This window comes from Neopsephotus bourkii, unplaced genomic scaffold, assembly GCF_033783945.1.
Source record: "Neopsephotus bourkii isolate Nb327-2 ecotype Australia unplaced genomic scaffold, CSIRO-AGI_Nbou_v1 NB_1825, whole genome shotgun sequence".
NCBI lineage: Eukaryota > Metazoa > Chordata > Aves > Psittaciformes > Psittacidae > Neopsephotus > Neopsephotus bourkii.
Window position 1 is genome coordinate 11,136,389 of NW_026902298.1, and position 21,978 is coordinate 11,158,366.

Sequence of the window (21,978 nt, forward strand, 5' to 3'; positions counted from 1 at the left end):
TTGGGTTGAAGGGACCTTAAAGCTCATCCAGTCCCAACCCCCTGCCATGGGCAGGGACACCTTCCACTAGAGCAGGTTGCTCCAAGCCCCTGTGTCCAACCTGGCCTTGAACACTACCAGGGATGGGGCAGCCACAGCTTCTCTGGGCACCCTGTGCCAGCGCCTCACCTCTGAGCCTGCTCCCCAAAGGATGCAAAATGATGCTCTACAGCCTTGTCTCCCCCTTATCAAAGCCCCGGAGGGGTGGGGGACCTGGAGGGGATTGGGACCTGGAACCACAGACAGAGGCAGCGCAGGGTAAGGTAAAGCTCCCAGGCCTCAAGGTGAGGTGAGCTAAGGAAGGCTGGTAATCCACATCTGCTACAACAGCGGAGGGAGGACACCCATTGCTCCCCTGGTCCCTGGCATGGGGAGGTTCCTTCTGCTGCTCCAACCCCCTTGGATACACTGCAGCAGCGTGACCTGCAGGCACTGCCTGTTCCCACAGCTGGCATCTTCCATCTCATCTACAGGCACCCCTTTGCTGGGCTGGAGGCAGTGCAGCGGCTTGGTTCCTGCGGTGAGAAGGGGCAGAGGGAATCCCAGCACCTTCCCATCTCCAGCGTGCTGCTGTCACCCCATGCCCCTGTCCCCAGGCATCACAGGCTCCGCTCAGCAGTGAGGTATTTGAGCGCGGCAGCCCCATAGCGCCGGGACAGGTCCTGGTGGAACTCCTCCCGCAGCGTCTGGAGGCAGCTCCGGTACCCTGCGCTCAGACGGAACTTGGAGATGTCGAAGCTGGGGGCATGGGGCATGTGGATCATGAAGGCGTTGGGCAGGACCAGCAGCTCGTACTCCTGGGGGCAGAGCACGGGGTCAGCATGGGGTTGGTGGCACCAACACGTCTCTGCCCCCCTGCAACACCCAGCGTCACCCACCTGCGCATCCAGCTCCATGATGTGCGACACCTTGTTCCAGCCGAAGCCCACGAACCTCTGGTCGTACCTGGGGCAGTCTCGCCTCACTACAACGTAAGGCTCGAAGTCCGGCTGCCACGCCACGCGGTACGGCACCGTGGCCGTCCGCCACTTGGCATAGTCCGTTGGGGCATGGCCTTTTGGCCACACGTGGTACCTGTGGGGGGAGATGGGAATGAGGGACAGGCAGAGGAGCCTCTGAGCCAGCTGCCCCACAGGCATAAGGGTACAAAAGTGCCTTCTACTGTGTGTGAGAGCCCCGAAGGACAGCAGAACAGCTCCGGTCCCTACCTGAAGGTGTAGAGGGAGCCCATGTCCAGCATGGAGAGCAGCTCTGCTTTGGATTTGGGGAAGGTTAAGCGGTAGTGCAGGGTCTCAAACGCCGGCACGATGAGAGCTGCCTTCCTCTGGGGCAGCTCCAGCTGCTGGATGGAGTTCCTACGGTGGCAGTAGGAAGGGTGTGAGGTCTCCCTGGCTGTGAGTCATGGTCACAAACCCCTTTCCTCAGCCCCTGCAGCCTGCCCACTGCTCCAGGAGAGCATTAATGGGTTTGAACACAGTGTAAGGCAGGAGGAACGGGGCAGCCCTCACAGCTCCAGCTCCTTCATCCACTGATGTCTGATGAAAGCAAGGGCAGGATCCCAAGGTTGAACACAGAGGAAACAGTTCCTGCATGCTGACAACTGCTGCCCAGGGCAATTCCTGGTGCTTGGGGAGCCCATGCAAGAACCACCCAGAGAAAGCCTTACCTGAGGTATTCGTAGAGGCCATACATAGGCAGGAAGTCGATGTCGGTGAGGAAGACGTAGGGCGTCTGCGTGTTGGCCAAGGCCACGTTGCGCAGGAGGTTGATGGGGTAGAACTGCCCCTCCTTGTACACGATGTGGTAGGCGACGTTGCGGCGGGCGCTCAGCACCTCCGAGGCCTGGGCATAGCGCAGGAACTGCTGCGCCTCCGCGTCCGACATGTACAGCGCCAGGCTGATGGGGCCGGCCCAGTGCTTGCAGATGGCCTCCAGCATCTGTAACCTGCGAAGCAGAGGGCACTGCGCTGTGTGGGCTGGGGCAGACTGGGTGTCTGCCAGTGAGATCCATGCAGGGGAGAGCGGGAGGCGTTGCTGCTCCCAGCTCGGGGTGTTGAGGGTGAGGAACCCGTGTTTGGAGACCCTTGGTAGCTCCCAATGTGTTGAGCCTCCGCAGGGAAGCAGAGGCAGGACCTGAGCTCCCACCAGCAAGTACCTGTCCATGGAGAGCTGTGCCACGAGGGTGACGTCGGTGGGGTTTAGAAGGGCCAGGAAATCATACTGCAGGAAGAAGAGGTGGACGCGGTGCTGCGTGAGGTACTGCTGCCGGAAATCATAGCAGGGATCATCCTCATCCAGCTCCTCCAGCGCCTGCTGCAGCTGCAACGCCATGAAGGTGAGGGGGATCCGCAGCGGCTGCATGGGGTCTGTGCCCACCCCATGCTGTGGGGCTGGGGGGCAGAGCTGGCACCGCCTCACCTGGTGGCTGGGTGCGCTGGGCAGGCTGGCGCAGCCGAAGAGCTCCCTGCGCAGCAGGTTCCCGTCGTACTCCAGGAAGGTCAGGTAGAGGTTGCGGAAGAACTCCACGTGCTTGTTCTTCACCCGCAGCTTCTTGGGCGAGTTCCAGTGGATCACCTGAGGGTACCGGGGTCAGCACCCAGTGCGCCCCAAGACCCCGTCCCAGTGCCTGCGCTGGCCTTCAGACCCTGGCCAGGAAACCCACGCACCTTGAGGTCCGAGAGCTCGGTGTAGCACTGCTCCGAGCGGGTGTGATCAGAGAGCTGCACGTTCCAGAAGCAGGGGAGCCGGTACACCAGGGACGGGTCCTGCTTGATCACTGCGTTAAAGATGTCCTAGGAGGGAGGATGGCGCAAGGGGGTGAGGAAGGCAGCACGGCTCCCCATCCCTGTGCCAGGAGTGGGAGCGCAGCGGGGCCAAGCTCCCCAGAGGAAGGCCCGTTACCTGGTCAGCCAGGGATGTGGAGAGCATGCTCATGAGCTCCCGCTCCGCCGTCAGCCGCCACATCTGCTCCCAGCCCAGGCGACGCAGGCGGTCGAGCAGCAGCAGGATCACCCCTGGGTGCCGGTGAGGAGGGCGCTGGGTCACTGAGGAGCACCCGGCACAGCAGCCTGCATGCCCTCGGTCCCTGGGGCATGCCCAGCACTCCCCTGCCTCACTTCAGCCTTCCCCATCCTCCCCGTGCCAAGCGCTGCCTCAGCTGGATGTGACCACCCCACCATTGCAGCCACACTCACCCGTGTTGAAGCCACGGCCCAGGGCTGGCCATGGTTTGTGGTTTTTCCACAGGTTGCCCAAGTACCAGTCGCTTTGGTTCTCCACCAGCCCAATGACCTGCTTGTCTGAGGAAACAGAGGGACCTGGTGCTGCCTTGCTGTAGGTTCGGAGGACCCAGGCAAACCCACTGCACCGGGGCTGTGGCTGATGGGGGGCCAGCACCCAGGGCCCTGTCCTCACCAGAAAACTTCCCAAAGACAGCCCAGAGCTCAGCGATGTCAGTGGCGAAGGTGATGTCGGTGTCCAAGACGATGACCTTGGAGAGGTTGGAGGGCAGTGCCTTGGTAAGCGTCAGCTTCATCAGCCCGTAGATGCCGGAGTAGTGCTTGTTGGGGATCCAGGACACCTCCGGCTGCAAGGTGACATGGCCTCAGGGCTGGGCATGCTCGTGCCCTTGCCCTGCCCGGGCAGGATGGCTGTGTGTGCCCATCACCCCATGCAGAGGCCAGCAGAGGGGCACAAGGAACCTGTGTTGCCAGCCCAGCCTGGAGCATCTCCAGGGGCACCACTGGCAGCCTCCAGGTGCCTGCAGACTGCAGCTCCTTTCCCTTTGCTCTCACCCTTCCTCGAGACACCAGAACTCCCATCTGAACCCCAGTGTTTCAGTGCTCAGTGGGGAACCCAGCTCCACCACAGAGCCACCCGTCCAGCACCAGCCCTGTACCCGCTTCTCAGCTGGACCAGCAATAAGCCCAGAAAGGGGAGCAGATAAGCAAGGGACCAGCAGGAAGAGTTAATACCCCCCCTCCTGCTACCCTTGGCCCTCTGAGCACTAGGCTGGGACAGGGCGAAGGGGGAACGAGTGCCTGCCTTTAAGTCATCGGCATTGTAGAAGCTGACATGGACAGAGGGCACCATCCAGGACTGGAAGAGCGTCTGGAGGATCCGGTGAGCCACCGAGTCCGTGATGAAGTGAAAGTGGAGAGGGTTTTTCCTGCCGAGGGCAAAGCACAGCAGCACTCAGCACCAGCCACGGTCCCTGTGGTCCCCATCCCTCCCACCCCTGCCAGGGGAGACATCAGCTGAGGGGGCAGATGGGGAAAGAAATCCCCCTCTGGTTCTCTAAGCAGTGGCACAGGGGGAAGAGCCCCTGTCCTGCAGCACTGCCCCCTTGCAGCAGCTCATCTGGGAGCCCCAAGCCAGGCCTCTGGCACAGCACTTCCCATTACCTGTGGAAGAGGATGGATTTCACCAGGGTGACCACATCCCGGCTCGCGTTGTGCCCGGCGCACACGATCGCGATGTGCAGGAGCTGCCCAGAGACAAACGGTGCCTTTTTGAGCCTGGATACCTGGGGGTCCTGTCAGCTCTTCCCTATGGGCTGTGTTATGGGGATGGACTCCATAACCCAGCCCTCACCCTGGGGAAGGAGCTCCAGACGGAGGTGGGAATCCTTTGGCTCAGAAGAGGGGACCAAGGATCTGCTGCCTGGCCTCTCCCTCTGGAGAAGCAAGGCACCCTCACCCACCGACTGCAGCCTATTGAGCACCATGGAGGGCCAGATGAGCCCCCAGCACGGCCAGAGCACGGTGTGAGCAGTGCCAAGTGGGTGCACATCCACGGTCAGCCAAGCTCCCAGCCTCCCCCCCGACATCCCCCATCACCCACCTCACACCTGTGCACCGTCCGCTGCTTGGGGCAGGCCGTGCCGTTGCTCCTGTCAGCCCCGGGGGGGTCCCCATCCTCGGCGGAGGCCCCCCACTGGGGGCTGCCATCGCTGCCCTCCGCCTGGGCCTGGCTGAGCTGCAGGCGGAGCTGCTGGTTCTCCTCCTCCACCCGGCGCACCCGTGATGCCAGCGCCTCCCGCTCCAGGTCCCGGCTCGGCTGCTCGCTCAGGCAGGGCGGCAGCAGCAGGAACCGGCCGTCTGCGGAGGGGACGGGGGCATGGGATGGGCACGGAGCTCGGCAGGCAGGGATAACGTGCGGATGGTGGGGCAGAGCCCCAGTGGAGAGCTCCCCGCACGCCCCACATGTGCACAGCTCTGATCCCCAGGGATGCCACGGGAATGCAGAGCTCAGATGCACCCACAGTGACTTGCACAGCCACAGAGCAAGCGCCCCAAGGCCCCCGCCACCCTCTGTCACGGACTGTCCCTTGCTCTGAGGAAGCAGAGCTGGTCCCACTCACATTCGAGGCTGCCCATGAAGAGGTAGAGCCAGCAGAGGAGGACGGCCAGGGTCACCGTGGCGAGCAGCACCTTCAGCTTCATGCGCCAGGAGCGGAACATGGTGTGCCAGTGGGACACAGCAGCGAGGATCAGGTGGGCAGCGCCAGCACAGCTGGCCCCAGCATCCTAGAGCCTGCGGGGGACAAGGGGAGCAGAGAGCGGGGTCACCAGCAGCCCCAAAGGTGCCTCCGTATCTGCCAGCAGCACATTCCCCATCTCCGGTGCTGGGAGATGCCTTTCACCTCTCCAGCAACAGGTTCTCATCTGGTCCACCCGGGCTTCCACCCCACCTTGCCTCGGCTATAGAGCCCTAGGGGGGACCTCAAACGCTCTAAGTGATTTCATTCTGCTCTGCTCCTTGCTGCCTGCAAAGGGGAAAGGGTGAAGGGCTCGCAGGGGAGCAGGGAGGCTGTGCTGGAGGGTCCCCCTCATACTGGGTGGCCGGTCCTGGGGTGGATCCTGGCTCCTTCCAGGGGGAACTCCGAGCCCAGCTCTGCCGCAGGCCCAACACCTCCTCCTCCTCCTCCTCCATTCACAGCCACCTGCCCTGCCAAAGGGTGGTGGAAAAACCCCACACGCTCCAGTGAAACGTGCCTCAGCAGCGGAACAGCCCATCCATAGGGAGCCCTGCCCTGGGAGACAACGACCCCCGCAAAGCAAGGCAACACCAACCGCGCTCACACAGCCCCTGCTCTCCGCACAACATCTGGAGGCTCAACAAAAGCTGCCTCCGGGATGAATGGGCTGGATTAGGGTCTGCTCCCCCCTGCACATACCCACTGGAGCCCATTGATGTGCAGATGCCCCTGGGGCCGCCGCGCTTGGGGGCTGGGACAGGGAGGAGACAACTCCGAGCAGCCCCCGGGGCCAGGGTGCAACCACTCGTCCCCATAGGGATCGCCTGATGGGAAGTGTTCCTGGAGCACAGGATACGCAGCAACAGGCCCTGCAAGGCCAGTTAGAGGAGCATGGTCACCCTCAAACAGTGGGGGATGTGCCCGTGGCACCAGACACAGCACTGGAGGGCTGCATCCCTCTTCCCTATGGAAAAGGGATCCTGCCAGCACCACTGCTCCCTGCAATGGGGCCCAACACTTCCCTGCTTTTCCGCTCCACAGAGCACAGGCACGGCGGGGAAGAGGGAGCTGATGCATGGAGCACACCAGGCCCAGGCACGCTTCCCCCCATGAGCGAGGTCTCTGCCCGCTGCTGCCAGCCCGGCTCCATCCCGCAGGCTGCCCCGCACCGCTCCCGGGCATCCCCCAGACTCTGCGTGAGGCGCTGGGGAGAGGCGGGATGAGGGAGGTTCAGCCAGCACAGAGCAGAATGGGAAGCCAAGGGATGGGAAAGGGACTTCAGCATGGAGAAAGTGGTGGCAGACAGCAGCACCCCTCCTGCTCCCCTGGGACCCCCCAGAAGAGCAGCACTCCATCCTCAATCCTGAATGGGAGCACGATACCGGGTAGGAGTTTAGGGGGACCGGCAGCAGGCCAGTTGACAAAGACCCTCCCGTCCTCCCCTCAGCACCCTCACCCCTCCTGCCCTGCCTTCTCCCCCTCCTCACCTACCACCCACGAGGCGATTTCCTTACCTGCCTTTCCCTTTCCCCTTCTCCTCCTCCTCCTCCTCCCGCCGTTGCTCCCGCTCCCTCCGGGGCTGCCGTTCCCGTCCTCCCGTTACTCCTCCCTTTCGGATCTGACACTTCCCCCCTTTCCTCCCCGCTCTCAAACCCAAGCTCCCCCCGCACCGGCCCCCCTTTGGGAGGAGGAAAGAACAAACAAAACAAGAGATTAAATTCGCTTTCTGCTCAAGAGCCCCCAGCGCCGGGGGCACGGAGCTGCCCGAAGTAAGGCGGGGAGGAACCCTCCCACCCTCCCTCCGAGCCCCCTTCCCGCTCCCAGGACTCGCATACCCCTCCTTTGCTGAGATAAGGGAAGCACCGGGAGTATTTACCCCCACCAGCACCTGCATCCTTCTTCCCCAGGGCAGGAGGCTTTGTCCATCGAGAAACACTCAGGAGGGAGATACGGAAGGCAGTGGAGCCCTGGGCTGGCCGGTTTAGTGGGTAAGGTTGGACTCGAGTCTTTTCCAACCTGTGATTCTATTCACACCAGAGAGGGGCTGCACGTATGGCAGGGTTGGGCTGGGGTGCAGCCCTTGCTGCTCGGAGATCAGCCACCATCCAAACACTCTCATCTCCTCACCTGGACACGGTGCAGATGCCGGTGGTAAGGTGTGGACCCCGATAGCCCAGAAGAGCAGTGCTCCCCCAAACGCACAGCGCTCCCCGGACCTGCCCCGAGCCGCGGGAGCGAGCAGGATGGCAGCCGGAGGAGCGGGAGGCTGGGAATGTGAACTATGTGGAGACGGGCTCTACCTGCAGCTCCCCCACGCCTGGCCCCCGGGCTGGGGAAAGGCAGCGGGCTCCATCCCTGAGTGAGCGGCAGGAGAAGCCCTCTGCCTGCCTCAGCCTTGGTGGGGTCCCGCTGGAGGGTGCATGGGGAAGGCACCGTGTGGTGGGAGGAGGCCACCACGGCAGCAGCAGAGGGATTAGGATGCGAGCTGCCTGCATAGCAATTTAGATGCGATGTAAATTGCCCCCCACTCCATAACCCAAGGGCGAGCTGCGGCAGCAAGCCCCAGCCTGCCTGGCAACGCCAGCCCAGAGCTTGCAAAGGCACCCCGGGAGCTGCAGGGGAAGGCGCTGAAATCCCTGCCCTGCGAGGCATCCCCCTCCCGCTCAGGCAGGGCTGTGCTCACAACAGGCACTCACTCGCAGCACCTTCCTGCCCAGCACAGCCCCAGCATGGAGAGGGAACCCCTGGGGCTGCCCCACTGCTCTCCTGAGCCAGCAGCTCCCAAAGAACCCTCCCTTTGCTCCCCTGCTCACGGAGCTCAGTTCGGGACTGTCCCACGGTACCCAGCATGAGCCAAGCGCTGAGCTATGGGCTCACCCATGCTCCTGGGGAAGCCCAGACCTGCCAGCAGCACTGCCTGGGGTGGCCTTTGGCTCCTGCTCTGGCTGACTACCACTGCCTCACCACGCTCTTCTCCTGGCCCCCCTATCTTGCCCACCCCGGTGCAGTGAGTCCCAGCCCGAGCAGGGGCAGGGGCAGGAGCAGGAGCAGGTAGGTTGCTGGGGCGCCCAGGCGAGGTGGAGGTGTTTGCTTTAGGATGTTTATGGCAGTGGGGAGGAGATGCAAGCAGGAAGGCAGCTACAGCCTCTCCCCCGTGAAATGTTAAAGGCACAGCAAATGAAGGGCAGCCGGGGAGCAGCTCACAGGCAAGCAGTGCAGTGGGTACTGGCCCCTGAGGTACAGCAGCAAGTATCCCAACTCTGCTCCCCCTCGGTGAGACCCCCCTTGCAGCCCTGCATCCAGCTTTGGGGGCAACAGCACAAGAGGGACATGGAAGAGTTGAAGCAAGTCCAGAGGGGGCCACAAAGATGCTCCAAGGGCTGGAGCAGCTCTGCTCTAGAGACAGGCTGAGAGAGCTGGGCTGGTTCAGCCTGGAGAAGAAAAGGCTCCAGGGAGACCTTAGAGCAGCTCCCGGTACCTAAAGGGGCCACAGGAAATGTGGAGAGGAACTTTTTATAAGGACATGTAGGGACAGGATAAGGGGAATGGCTTTAACCTGCCAGAGGGGAGACTGAGATGAGATACTAAGAAGCAGCTCTTCCCTGTGAGGGTGCTGAGGCGCTGGCACAGGGTACCCAGAGAAGCTGTGGCTGCCCCATCCCTGGCAGTGTTCAAAGCCAGCTTGGAACTAGATGACCCTTAAGGTCCCTTCCACCCCAACCATTCTGTGATCCCATTCCCATCCCCGCAGCTGCAGCTCTCAGCCTCCCTGCCCTCCCTGCTCAGTCTCCTTGCTCGCACCAGACGAGCGCAGCCAGCAGTAAGATGAGAGGTTTCCCAATACTGCCGGCTCCCAACCCCAGCACAGGAGCGCAGGGCAGAAGTGCTGTTGGCAGCAGGTTCTCCTTCCTCCCCTCCATGTTCTCCCGTGAGCAGGTCAGTGCCTGCTTTGGCAGGGACCAGGGACATGGCAAACAGACCAGAATGAGGTCCCCTCTCTTGCTCCAGCCCCAGACTCCCCCCTGGGCTGTCCATGTGCTGATGCTTTGCTCCTCCAAGAGTGCTGTTTTTTGTAGGCGCACTGCTCAGCTGGCCTTCGCTCTCCCTGGCTCTGCAGCTATCAGCTGAGCAGTTAATGTTTAGGGAGGGCTGGCAGTGGGAGCTTTCCATTGCATCAGCAGGTTTCCCCCAGCCCTGCAAGCACAGGGGTGAGCAGCTCTGTTTTCCCACGGCACCGGATCTGGCAGCAAGGCCCATGGCAGGGTGGGCATCTTAACTCTGGTTATGTGCGCCTACAGAGGTGATGCTGAGGCACAGCAGGACTGTCTACAGGTCTTGCTGCCCCCTCACTGTGTCCCCCCAGGGACACACAACACATGTACCCCCCGTTACACATGATGGGATGGCCTGGTGTTTTCCCAGCAAAGAGCTGCGGAGCAGCCAGGAGGAGTGATTTCGGAGCCATGCCTGTTGTCTCACCTAGCTGCAGGCAACAGAAACTGCAAATCCTTCTCCCAGGTCTCAGTTTTGGAGCAGTACCAGTTCAGCTGACCTGCTTAGACTGGGGCACAGCGGGAGCACAACACAGCAGCTTCATAGGCTCGCAGGAGGCGAGAAGGGGCCTGACAGCCATGGTGAGAGCTGCACAGCAAGAACTGAGAACAGGCAACCGGGAGCAAGGAGGGGACGGGCTGGTTCCTCCTTCAGCAGATCACCTCTAAAGCACATAGGGCACCTTGTCAGATGGGTGCTGAGCTGGGACAGTCACCTCCCTGTCCCCCTCTGAAACACCGCTGCTCGAGGGGGCTGTGCCAGCCGGCGGATGCCACACAGGCAGTGCAGAGCGGGGCAGCTGCTGGAATGTACAGAGGCGGAATGGAATTCGGCCAGGAGAGCAGATTAAAACCCCATGCTCGGGATTACCAGCCCTGCCTCCCCAGTCTCATGATAAGCAAAGCTCCAGTGAGAATTCCACCTTCCTATTTCCCTGGAAAGAGCAACCTGTGGCAAAACCAGGCACCGTATGCTAGAGAGGAGATCGAGCGGCAGCCATGGCGTTGGATACCAACACATGAGCTGTAAAGGAAAAGATGTTCCTGACTCCCCACTGCCCCCAACACCATCAGGGTACAGAGACAACCCCAGCCTAGGACAGCAGTCGGCTGTGCCTCAGTTATGGCTTATTTTCGTGCACCAAGCTCTCTTCTAAGATATCTCCACACACAGTTCTGCTGCTCCGAGGGTTCAGCTTTCTATTTGCAAAGGTCCCATTGAAAAGCCACCCTCTCTGACAGAAGCACAGCACTTGGGGAAAGGAGCTCACAGCCACTGAAGGGTGCTGGTTGAAGCTTCGAGCTTGGCTGAAGCTGGGACTTCCGTCACCAGACTGATTCCTTGTTTCCAGAGGAAACAGGCAAGTTCAGGCTGGGTCTGACACAGGAACATGCCTCACCGCTTACCTCCCCATGTCTGAAACCCCAGGAATGCACCAGGGAGCAACTCCTCTTGGCAGGGACTCCAATCACGAGGTCCTGCTAGACACAGGCTGCCTTTGCAGAGCAGCACTGCAGCCAGCCTCCCTGTACGCAACCCAGAGGGAGAAGGGGCTGTGCAGGGCAATGTGGGAGTCCAGGGCCACAGCAGACCAAGCAAGTGTTGTGTAGGAGGCTTCACTCTACCAAACACACTGCAACGCTTACAAGTTGGGCAGCTGCATTTTGCCACAGCTCTCAGGCCACCCAGAGAGCAGCACTGTCCCTAAATGCTCTTGCTCCTGTTAGGACCAAGAGGAAGCTGGAAGGATGCAGGTGGCAACAGCCTTCAATGGCATCTCTGGGGACACCAGGGCAGCAGAAAGCAGGGTGCTGATCTGCACTGCTCTGCATGTGCTGCACTGGACCCTCACTGCAGCAGGGGACGAGCAGGATAGACCCTGAAAGCTTTGTGTGAGCATGGCTGCAGCACACTGGCCACAACACCCCGGACATGGACCCAGACATGCCAACACCCCAATGTGCTGCTGAGACCCACCCCCCAACAAGCTGATGGAGGATATACCTGTTCAATATGCTGCTTCCAGCTTTACCTCCCTGTACTACGGGCTGTGTGATGCCAAGAGGATGCTCAGCAGGTGAAGTATTCACACTGACTGGTCTTTTTCTGGGCCTGATGGAGCATACCTAACTCTGGAGAGCTGCTGTGACACTAACACAGACTGCAGCATCCTGGATCAAATCTCTTCCACATACCCAACAGCCAGCACAAGAGGGACTAAGCCTGGGCACTCTGCAGAAGCACCACCAGGGACCCACCTGCCTCTTGAAACAGAAAAGGAAGAGCATTTGGGCTGATCTCCAGCTCCCTTCCCTCTTGCCCGGGTTAGGTTTCCAATATCTGCAGTTTTGCTGACGCCTGTGCTGCAGCTAATGGCCAGCTCTGAATCCATTAGGTTCACTGTGTCCCAGTCTCCGGATGTGCTCTGGGTATCAATACCTGTTCATCCCTGCCATTTCCCGATGCTTCCACTGCTGTGGGCTTGTGGCAGACGCAGTTCTGGGGTCAGAGCCTGGTCCCATGCCTCACCACCCTCACAGTAAAGAACTTCTTCCTTATATCCAACCCCAACTTCCCCTGTTTAAGTTTGAACCCATCACCCCTTGTCCTATCACTACAGTTCCTGATGAGAAGTCCCTCCCCAGCATCCCTGTAGGCCCCCTTCAGATGCTGGGAGGCTGCATCCTCTCATACAAAATTAATCAGGTTAATTATAGCAAAGGAGGCAGAGGGACTCCAACGACTCCAGACCAGTTCCTCTGCATGGAAAAGTCCACAAAAGGCAGGACACCATCCTCCCCACCACCTCTGGGAAGGTGCCAAGGACATGGCTATGATCCAGGCCCTCAGGTGCCTGCCATGCATGGTCACCCTGAGCTGGGCGAGTGGCTTTGGGTGAATAGTTACTGACTGAAAACTGCAGTTTGCACACAGCTCAAGAGTTATTTGCTACTTCCAGACAAGCTCTGGACAGGAACAAAAGGCTTTGTTTTCCAAGCAGAAAAAAAAGTCTCATTTTGCATTGTTTTGCTGGAAATTGAGCTGTGTTACATTTAGAAGAAAAGATGAAGGGGCTCTCAAACCTGGCTGGGTTGGGTTGTGGTTACTTCCCCTCCAGCTTTTCATTTTGGGCACTAAATCAAGCAATTAATTGTTTGTTCAGGTCAGCTCTCCAGACAAGCTGTGAGCATCACGAGCCAAAGGGCCAGAGCAGCTCTGCCCAGGCAGCCATGCTGAGGAGGGTGTTGGTGTGTTCTGTGCTAAAGCTCCTTTCAGACCTCAGCTGGAGCTCCCTTGAGGCCAGCAAGCACAAGGGGAAGAAGAGCAGGACCTCTTTGGTGCCCCACCAAAAAGGCATCACCCTAATGGATAACCACCCAAGGCAACTGCCCTAATGGGCACAGTCCAGGATGCATAAGAGGTCACAGCCACTGCTTGAAGGACATGCTAGGAGCAGGGCTTTCCATGCCAACTGTCCTCCACAGTGCAAGCACATCACACCAAGGTCCTTCACTCCACCTGACACTGGAGCAATTCTTCCAGATGCCAGCTCTTGCAGCACTGAACTCTTGTCAGCATTGCAGGGGGGCCAGGCATGCACACAGGCAAGGAAAGGCAATCCCCTCCCTTCCCCTGCATGAAAACCAACAGTGCCACAGGGCAGGCTGATGCTCACCAACAGCCAGAGCTCATGGATGCAGCCTGGACTGGCCCAAACTGGGATCTGTGCTCAAGCAGCCACTCCCATGTCTTCCTTGCCCAGAGCTATTCCTGGCACTGGTGCCCTCAGTGCCCAAGCAAGGCTGAAAGCAGAGCTCGTCCACAGAGGAATGGAACAACTGCACTATAAATAGCAAGGGAGGATGGCTCAGGGCAGGCTCTGAGAGACCCGGGCAGTGACAGTGCTGTCCACTCAGGGTGCCCTGAGCATTCCCTGAGGCCTGCAGTGACACCTGAGCTACAGAGAGCCTACCTTGGAGATAGGCTCCTCCAATAGTGTGGAGAAAGAGGTGCTGGGCAGGCTAAGGGACTGCAAACTTATCTGCAAAGCAGCATAGGGGGCATTTTTGCAAACTGGGAATGAAGTAGCAAGAGATGGGGGCAAAAGAAGAGAGAAGTGGATTCCATAGGGGAGGCATTTCCCAAAGCCAGACAGTGGAAAGGGGAATACTCCCAACACCCAAGCTTTGTGCTGGCCATTCCCAGCACTCTCCCCTCCTGCTGCTCCTTGTGTTCTCATCCCTGTGGCTTCTCACACTGCTGAGCTAAACCCTGAACTCACACACCAAAGGACAAAGGCAGGGAAGGAACAGCATCCCTCAGCTCAGCCATGCAGCAGACGAGTGGCTCAGGACAAAAGCCCTTGTCTTTTGCAACCCACAGCAATCCCCGTGCAGCGCCCAGCCTGCACCAGGAGTGGGACAGAGGCATGGGAGCTCAGCCCATCCTGTGAGCATCAGGGTCAAGGTTCCCTCCTACCTCCAGGAAGAGACTTACCCTTCCCACCACACTCATCCTCTCTACTCCCTCTTCCCTGCTGGTGCCTCCATCTGGAACAGCAAATACTTCACCTTCCCCTTCACACTGACAACATGTCCTGTAAAGGGACGTAAGCCTCCACAGATGAGGCTATGACCAGCCTCACACAGCACTGCCAGGCTCCAGCCTCCTGCTCTCAGCAGGAAGCCCTCTGCTTTCAGCAGTGATGCAGCACAGCTCTCTTGGGCATTCACTGGGAGTAAGAGTGCAGGAGAGACAGCTGGGAACACAGGGAGAGGTGTGTATACACAGGGAAGGCACAAGCCCTGAACCGAGTCACCCAGCATATAAACACATGCAAACGCACACACAAGGAAGCAGTGACTTCCTCCGACAGAAAGGGTTTTCCATCAGAACAGGAAGGCAGCACTCCAAAAAAAGACCACACCAGCACACCAAGCCCTCACTTTGCTGCTCCTGGAGCATCAAATCCAGCCAGGACACAGGAAGCAAAGATGGCCAGTGCAAGCTACAAACCCACCTTGAGAACGTCAGAAATCCACAGCTCGCTTCCCTCCTTCCCAACAGCTCTCCTGTCACCCCGCATCCTCCCTCCCCTGCACAGTAAGCAAGGGGAGAGGCAGAGGTCTCGAGTTTGGCTGAGTTTCCACTCTGGGTGAAAAGGAGCTCGATAGCAGAGCGGGCAGGATGCGAGCACCCATTTAGGGATAGGATCAGTAACCTCCTAATCTGTACAGTCTGGACTCCAAGCACTTCACTGTGCTCTCTAATTAAACCACAGAGCGCAGAGATTGCCAGAAGGTGGAGAACAAGGAGGAAGAAGGAAACAGAGGCTGTGGTTTGAAGGCTATTCCTAGTGGCTTATATGCAAGGTGGGCGGGGGGGGGCACAAGTAGGGATGAATTTTCCTTCAAGTACTTTATGCCAGGGGTGCTGAGCAACCTATTGCCTCCCCAGTGCAATCCATAGCGGGATGAAGGGGACCCTGCATGATGGCCTGGGCATGGTAGAGGAGGGAGCGAGGGGCTCCATCAAGCCAAAGCTTTACCTGTGGCAGCCTTGCCTGGCTGGCCATGACTCCCTTCCTGGTTCCCCTGCCTCCTGGGAAACAGTTCCAGCTCCAGAACAAGCTCGTCTCCACTTCACAAACCTGTCTGCACAGAAGAGCCTTGTTCAAGCGCTTATCTGGCTCCAGGCTGGGGAGGGGCTGGTGCCTGGCTGCCCTGGCACCCAGGCTGGATGCTCAGCTCGGGGGCTGCCTGGCAGGGGAAGGTTTCCTGGCACAGGTAAAGAGGGAAACCTTTAACCACAGCCCATGGCAAACAAAGCAGTTCAAACAATGCCATGCTTCCCTCGAGCTGGGCTCAGCCCCATGTGCCTGTGTGGAGGAGGCAGCAAGCCTGAGCCTCCATTCCTCACTGCTTGGGGACAGTGCTCACCAGGGGAACTACCGGAGCAGTGGGGACAGGAGCTCTCTGGGCTGCAGCACAGGGAGCAAGGAACAGCTGGGAACAGGAGTGCAGGGGAACAGCCTCACTTCCCGCAATGCTCTGCCTCCAGCTTTGACCCACCAGACGAAGGGGGGTGCGTGTGTGCAAGGGCAGCCTGTCACTCCAGCATCCCTCTCTTCCCTCGCTCCTATTCTTTGGCATTCCTCTCTTCTGTTTGCTTTGTTTCAGCCTTCAATGAACAGGAAGAAAAGGGAAGGAGCCTTGACAAATCCGATCAAGGCAAAGCCACGCTGAGGCCCCCTCCTGCTGGTGTGCCAAGCCCTGCACTAATGAGGGGTAGAGGAGAAAGAGAGGTGGCTGCTGTGAGCAGTGCCCCCACAAGAAACACTCAGTGTAAGGGACAGAGGGCAAAGAAGCTTCCAGGGCAGAACAATGCCAGCACAAGCTCCCATTTCCCCTGGCCCAGGGAGCTTGTCCCAGCTCCTCAGCCCAGGTCCCAGCCACCTACTGCCCACGACATTAGAAACAAGCAATAGACCATAGCAGCGTTTGGGGAGAAGGATCCAGACTTGCATGTTCAAGGGAAGTTCAACTGAAACACCCTTGGAGATGGAACCTCACTTTGTTCCAATGATCCATGCAAGGAATCTGGCTTTTCCCTCCAGAGAACTGGGCCACAGGGGCTTACAACTGCCAGTGTTGTCTGCACATCCTCCCCACAGGTCCCAAATACCCAGTAGAGAGGAGACCCACAGAGTCAAGACCTCCTGCTATGCAATTATCCCTTGTTTGCCAATTTGGGAACAGAAACACTCAGCCAGGAAAGGAGCAAGCACATGGAAACCATCTATTTAATAAGGAAGATAACTGACCTTTGGAGGCTGCCAATGTTGCAGGGATGGCTGGGAATAGCTGGAGAAGTGGCAGGGCCTGGTGGTGGCTGAGGACCACCCTTTAACCAGGGATTCTCAACGTGAAGGGCAGATAGCACATCTCAGCCGCACTTGAGGGAGCTCGCTGTCACCTGAAACCCAAAAGACAGTCACATGAAGAGCTACTGCATCAGAGAGCTCTGGGGACGAGCCCTTGCACAGCCAAGAATGTCATAGATGAGCGGCACCCAGTACCTCGGGTTTGTCCTTTTCTCCAGCCTGTTACAAAGCACAGCTTGGCATCACCCAGGGTGACCCAGGCAGCCCATGTGTGCTGCATGTTCCTACTCCCAGATCACTGTAGCACATTCCCCAGCCATGCAAGGACTATATATGTATACGTGTCCCCAGGAGCGCTGGCAAAGCCACAACCAGTGTGCAACACACACAGCCCATCACAACACATGAGTCCTCACACTGACTGCAGCGGGACAAGGAGCTGGGGCAGGGATCCAAGTTCCCTGGCCCCCTCCCAAACATGATAGCAGTAGCAAGTGTTTAGCTTGTGAGGCAATGAAGGGATTAACTATCATGTCCAGTAACCTGAGCGCCTGTGACATACCCTGGGCAGTCCCAAAAGGGGAGTCAAGAGAGCCTCTCCAGATAGATGCACAACAAGGAGAGGGGAAGGATAAAGGCAGAGGAGAGAGAAGGCAGGCAAAACCCACCATGCAGCTTGCACAGGCAGGCTGGAATGCATGACTCCTTCTCTCAGGAGGCTACAAGGATTATCACCTCCTTATGGAGAGAAAGCCCAAACCAGAAGGGCAGAGCCATGCAAATAAGTTGGGCAAAGGAATCAAAGAACTGGGAGTTTTGCTTTCGAGCCCCTCTATCCACACATTATTGCTCCAAGATGCAGGAAGAACAGGACCTTCAAAGCAGGTAAACCCAACCAAAACCATCTTTCTGGTCTGCCCCACCTGTTTTAAAACCCTAATCAGAGAAGTATGTATGCAGTGTGCTGGGCACCAGCCCTATTGCAGCCCTCCAGCCACAGCAAACCTGGGTCAGCCTGGTAAAGCACAACATGGGTCAAGGGAGACAGCATCAATCCCAACAAGGGCTGGAAATCATTGACAACATTTAGCCTCTGAGTTGCTCCCTGAACGGTGAAACCCAGCAACTCAAAGTAGTAGAGCACCACAACTGCACAGCAAAACACTCCTCCAGCAACAAAACCTGACGTTACTTCTGCTTTGTGAGCCTCCATCAGTATCTGGCTACAAGGTGGACACGTATGGACGCTACAGCACGCTTCAGTGAAGACATCTATTCCATCCATCATCCACACTCTGCTTGTCCTGATCTGTTAGTTCCCACCTCAGACGAAAGAAGTCCAAGGGGAGAACCTCAACAGTGGATACCTCTGGAGCAGGAAAAGCAGGATATGAACCAGTGTGCTGCCTGGCACACATCCTTTTTGCAGTCACAACCCTCCCTGTGGTGCTACTAGAGCCCTGTATTTCCAGGGAGCAGTTCAGCAGGTAAGAGCCAAGCCCCTGGCACCCACCTGGGATAGGAAGCAGAAGCTGCCAGCAACAAGGCTGGGTAGTTTCAGAAGCAAAGAGCTGGAAAAGCAAAAGCACCTTCAGCATTGCTAATTCTGTGTGGGAACAGCCAGGCATGTGCCTGCCACACATGGAGCACAGTTACCAGCATCAACAGGAAAGCAGATTTCCTATGGGCACATGGCAAGAGCATCACCTCCACGGTGGAGAGCTCACCTTCAGTGGCTCAATACCTAGTGAGTATGAGCCACCAGCAGCTATTGACACACAAGAGACCAGCATCGTGGTGGGACCGATCTGCCTGCTGCCTTCTCCAGGCAGGGTCAGAGAAGCCAAGGTGAGATGAGAACCCACAGGCAGTTGCCCCCCTCACCCCAAAGCAGTTGCTTCTCCTTCAGGGCCAGGCTGCATCTCTCCCTTGGAGTGTTTCCATTGACTTAAGCCACCAGAGAACTGCATGTCCAGAAGTTTTTTCCAAGTGCATCACATGGTTATTAAAAGATACGGCCTCTCCCTCTCAGCCTCTAGCACAGGCAGATTTGGGATGTTACAAGGAGAGATGGCACATTGCTGATGAATCAGGGAAGGGAGTTACCCAAGTAACAGCCTGGGGCTCTAAATGGCTTTCTGGAATAGGCATCGGGAGGCAGGAGGCAGTCACCATCCCGCAGCAGGGCTCTGCACACATTGCCAGGTGCGTTGCTCCTCCTGGGAAGCCAAAACCAGCCTCTCTCCGGAGATGCCAAGTCTCAGCTAAGTTGGGAAGGGCAGGGGCACCCTGACAGAGAACGGCAACAAAAGCCCTCCAAGTCAAAATACACATTAAAAGGCCCCTTAACCTTGTTTGACCTGGGTTTCCCTTCCCCTCAGGCTACTGCTTCAAGCACTAGACCTGTCAGCAACACTTCAGGAACTCAAGGGCTACCCCACCAACATCCGCAGCCAGCTGCTGCCTTTCCAGGCCCTGGGAGGGCTGTCGGAGATCAGAGGCACAAGCTGCCAGCACCTGCAATGCCACGCACGGGGCCTGCATTGCCCTTGTCTCCTCATTTGGACAGAGATTTGGAGCTCTTCTGAAAGGTGCTGGCCTTCAGCACCATGAATGATTCAGGCCTTCCATTCTAGGCAGGGCTCATGTGTCAGGGACTAAAATACTCCCTGGATGTGCCCTGTCTACAGGTTATCTGGAGTGAGTCACAATTTATCCCAAAGTATTGGCTGAGCTCATCCAGAAGCAAGAAAATAGACGGCCACAGCATGGTGTGGGAGCTGAACTGCGCAGGAAGGGATACCCCAAGGAGACAGGGCCAGAAAGGCCACCGCATCCTACACCAGGACTGCTCCCTTCCAACCACAGCTGGAAAGATCCACTTCCCTCACCTTAGACTGCAGGCTCCTTCCTCCAGCAGTGAAACATGGCTGGGGAGAACATCCACTTCCCCCACAAGTACCAACCTCCCAACACAGACTGGAGCATCAGTCATAGTGAATCTATTCTTCTACATCCCACTCCCCAGCTCCAACACATCCTCACGTACCCCAGCACCCCGCAAGGCGTGTTTGGAGCAAGGCTTCCTTAGGATGAGCTGCCTCAGACCCACAGCAGCGCTCTGCCTGGAAGCAGGCTCCCCAGGAACAGTGTGATCTCGCAGATCTCAGCTAAGAGCAAGACGCTGGCAGCCAAGCAAGCTGGACTGAAGCACTGTACCCAGTGATGGGCTGGCACAGGGATTGCTTTTTTTGGTTTGCTTCTTCTTCCTCCCATTAGTGCTGAGCCTGCACCCCTCGTCATCAGAGCACAGGAACTATTTGGCCTCAGTTACAGCCAGTGGATTTCCAGTAAGCACGAGCCCTTGGCACCCAGAGTGACAGTAAGGGCTAATAAAAGAGCTGCTCAGAGATGTTTCTGGGTACAGTGGAGACAGAAACTAGCCCCTCATCCCAGCCTTTCACCTCCTGCCCTCCCAGTGCTGGCACCATGAGCCAAGGCGATTTAAGTCTTGCTCGGTCTCATGGGCTTGCTGCTGCTCTGAGACACCACCCTTCCTACAGTGCTCCCGCACGGCCTATTTACCATAAAAAGGCAGCTTGATGCTACTCAAACTGTCCTCCAAAGTCACTCACTGCGAGAGGGAGATATGCAGAAAGAGGGACAGGGCGGACAATGGGTGGGAGGGAAGCTGTGGGCAAGGGATGAAGAGGAAACATCAGCCAAAAAGCTTCTCACTCGGGGCCAGAACTGCACTATCTGCCTCTGCCGTTGAGAGCAGCCCAAGGACTTTGTGCATCAAGCTTCACCTCTGGCTGAAGACAAGGTGTCTTTGGCAGTCTCCTAGGCGGCCGGCTCTCAGATTGCTGCCTGCCAGAGTCAGAGCTCCTCCTTGAAGGAGAGCAGCTCCAGCAGTCTGCACTGGATATGCCCCTAGAGTCACTGTCAGTGCACACCTATCCCCAGCCAGCTCACCCCTCTGCCACAGGCTTCAGGTGCTATCGCACCCACGCCGGTACTTCCATCAGCAGCTCTGCCTCGGTGGCATTCAGAGCTCACAGGTAGCGCTGCATGTGAATGGAAAGTTGGGTGCAACCCATGCGATTCTGAGCAGAAAGGTTTGCTTAGCGGCAGCCTGTTTGCCAGCAGTATCTCGTGCCCTTTTTGAACTCGGCCTGCTGGAAAACAAACCCTCGGGGGAAGGGGGGAGAAGAGGAGAGGCGAGATCAGAGAGGATAAAGTGCCTGCCCATGCAACTGTAATTCTCGCCGAGGAAGCTGCAGGCACACACTGTGTCTATTGTGTGGAGGTAACCGGACAGGAGGAAGGAGGGGCAGCTTGGCAATCTTTTCTGTGCTCTGTGAGAGGACACAAAACACCTTCCTCACGCTGAAAGGTGCGGCAGGGAGGCACAGAGCCGCGTCCATGTGCACCAACCGCTGATGATCTTTGCACTGCAAGGTGTGCCGAGGGCCAGGCCCAGCTCAGGGCAGCCGTGCACGGCAGGGAGGGCACCAGGATAAGTCTCCCTGGGCGAGCGGGAAGGCAGAGCTGGATGGGGTCCATGCAGCCCAGCACCACTCCTCACGGCGGGGAGGAGGAAGGGCTGGCCTGAACACGGGTCTGAGCCCTCACTCGCACCAGGCTGTAGGCAGGCAGGTCGCACACCTCTGCCCCCCGCCTGGAAAGCGAGGGGTAGTGCTTAAGTGCTGTAAAGAACAGAGTGACCGGGGATGGGCGCCGGGAAGCGCTGACAGCACGGTCCTGGCTGCCTCCCTGCTCCCCTTCAGCGCTCCCTCCTTCCTTCCTTCCTTCCCTTTCCCTGCCCTCCGAAGCCTCCTCCAGCCCCAGGTCGCGGGCAGGGACGGACACACACACACCCACGACAGCAGACGAACGAACGCGACATTGTCAGCCCCGCGTCCCTCCCCGATCCTTTCCCATTCCCTGCCCGCAGCTTGCGGCCCCGAGGGCAGCTCCCCCTCTCCCACCCGCACACCCAGCGAGCACGGAGCGTTCCGCTTGCACAACAGCGGGGCTGCGCTGCCCGCTCCGTCCCACCGGGCGCTTCCCAACACGGAGGTGCAGGCACACGGTGCCGGGGCCACCCGAACGCGACCCCCCCATGTCCATCAGACCCCCCTCCGAGCCCACCTCCCCTGACCCCCACAGGGCACCCAGCACTCACCGCACCGCCGGAGCGGACGCCCCGGGCACGGCGCTACCGGTTCCCAGACCCACGGAGCGGCGGCTCCGTGCACGGACCGACCCCCGCCCCGCTGCAGCGCCCGAACCTCGCGTCCCTCCGGGGCCCCCAGAGCTGACCCACACCCCGGCTCCTCACCCTGCGGTACCACGGCCCCGCTCAGGCCGCCCCACAGCGCGGAGCCCGGCCCTACACAGGCTCCTCACGGGGACCGGTGCCCCGCAGCCCGACACATACCTGCCCGGCGGCGGCCGCTCCGGCTCCTTTAAACCGGCCCATCGGCCGCTCGGCAATCGACCGCCGCGCCTGGCTCGCTGC

At 58.8% G+C, this 21,978-nt stretch overlaps 1 protein-coding gene across 1 annotated transcript; it reads right to left on the reverse strand.

The window, feature by feature from the left end:
- Positions 1–21,973, reverse strand: LARGE2 (LARGE xylosyl- and glucuronyltransferase 2). The gene is made up of 16 exons (XM_061343423.1): positions 21,898–21,973; positions 16,395–16,546; positions 5,402–5,574; positions 4,882–5,138; positions 4,443–4,525; positions 4,091–4,207; positions 3,454–3,632; positions 3,234–3,338; positions 2,941–3,053; positions 2,706–2,831; positions 2,458–2,613; positions 2,195–2,358; positions 1,706–1,984; positions 1,248–1,394; positions 918–1,113; positions 1–836 (listed from the first exon to the last, which is right to left on the reverse strand). The coding sequence occupies exons 3-16, from the start codon at positions 5,499–5,501 to the stop codon at positions 639–641; spliced, it is 2,220 nt and encodes a 739-aa protein (XP_061199407.1). The 5' UTR covers positions 5,502–5,574; positions 16,395–16,546; positions 21,898–21,973; the 3' UTR covers positions 1–638.
- Between the last annotated feature and the right edge of the window lie 5 nt (positions 21,974–21,978).

Excerpts from the sequence above, each read along its gene's own strand:
- LARGE2 (XM_061343423.1), bottom strand. The coding sequence starts at position 5,501 with ATGTTCCGCTCCTGGCGCATGAAGCTGAAGGTGCTGCTCGCCACGGTG. Across the intron at positions 2,832-2,940 it reads CCACATCCCTGGCTGACCAG|GACATCTTTAACGCAGTGAT; the intron begins GTAACGGGCCTT and ends CCTCCCTCCTAG. Across the intron at positions 837-917 it reads TCATGGAGCTGGATGCGCAG|GAGTACGAGCTGCTGGTCCT; the intron begins GTGGGTGACGCT and ends CTCTGCCCCCAG.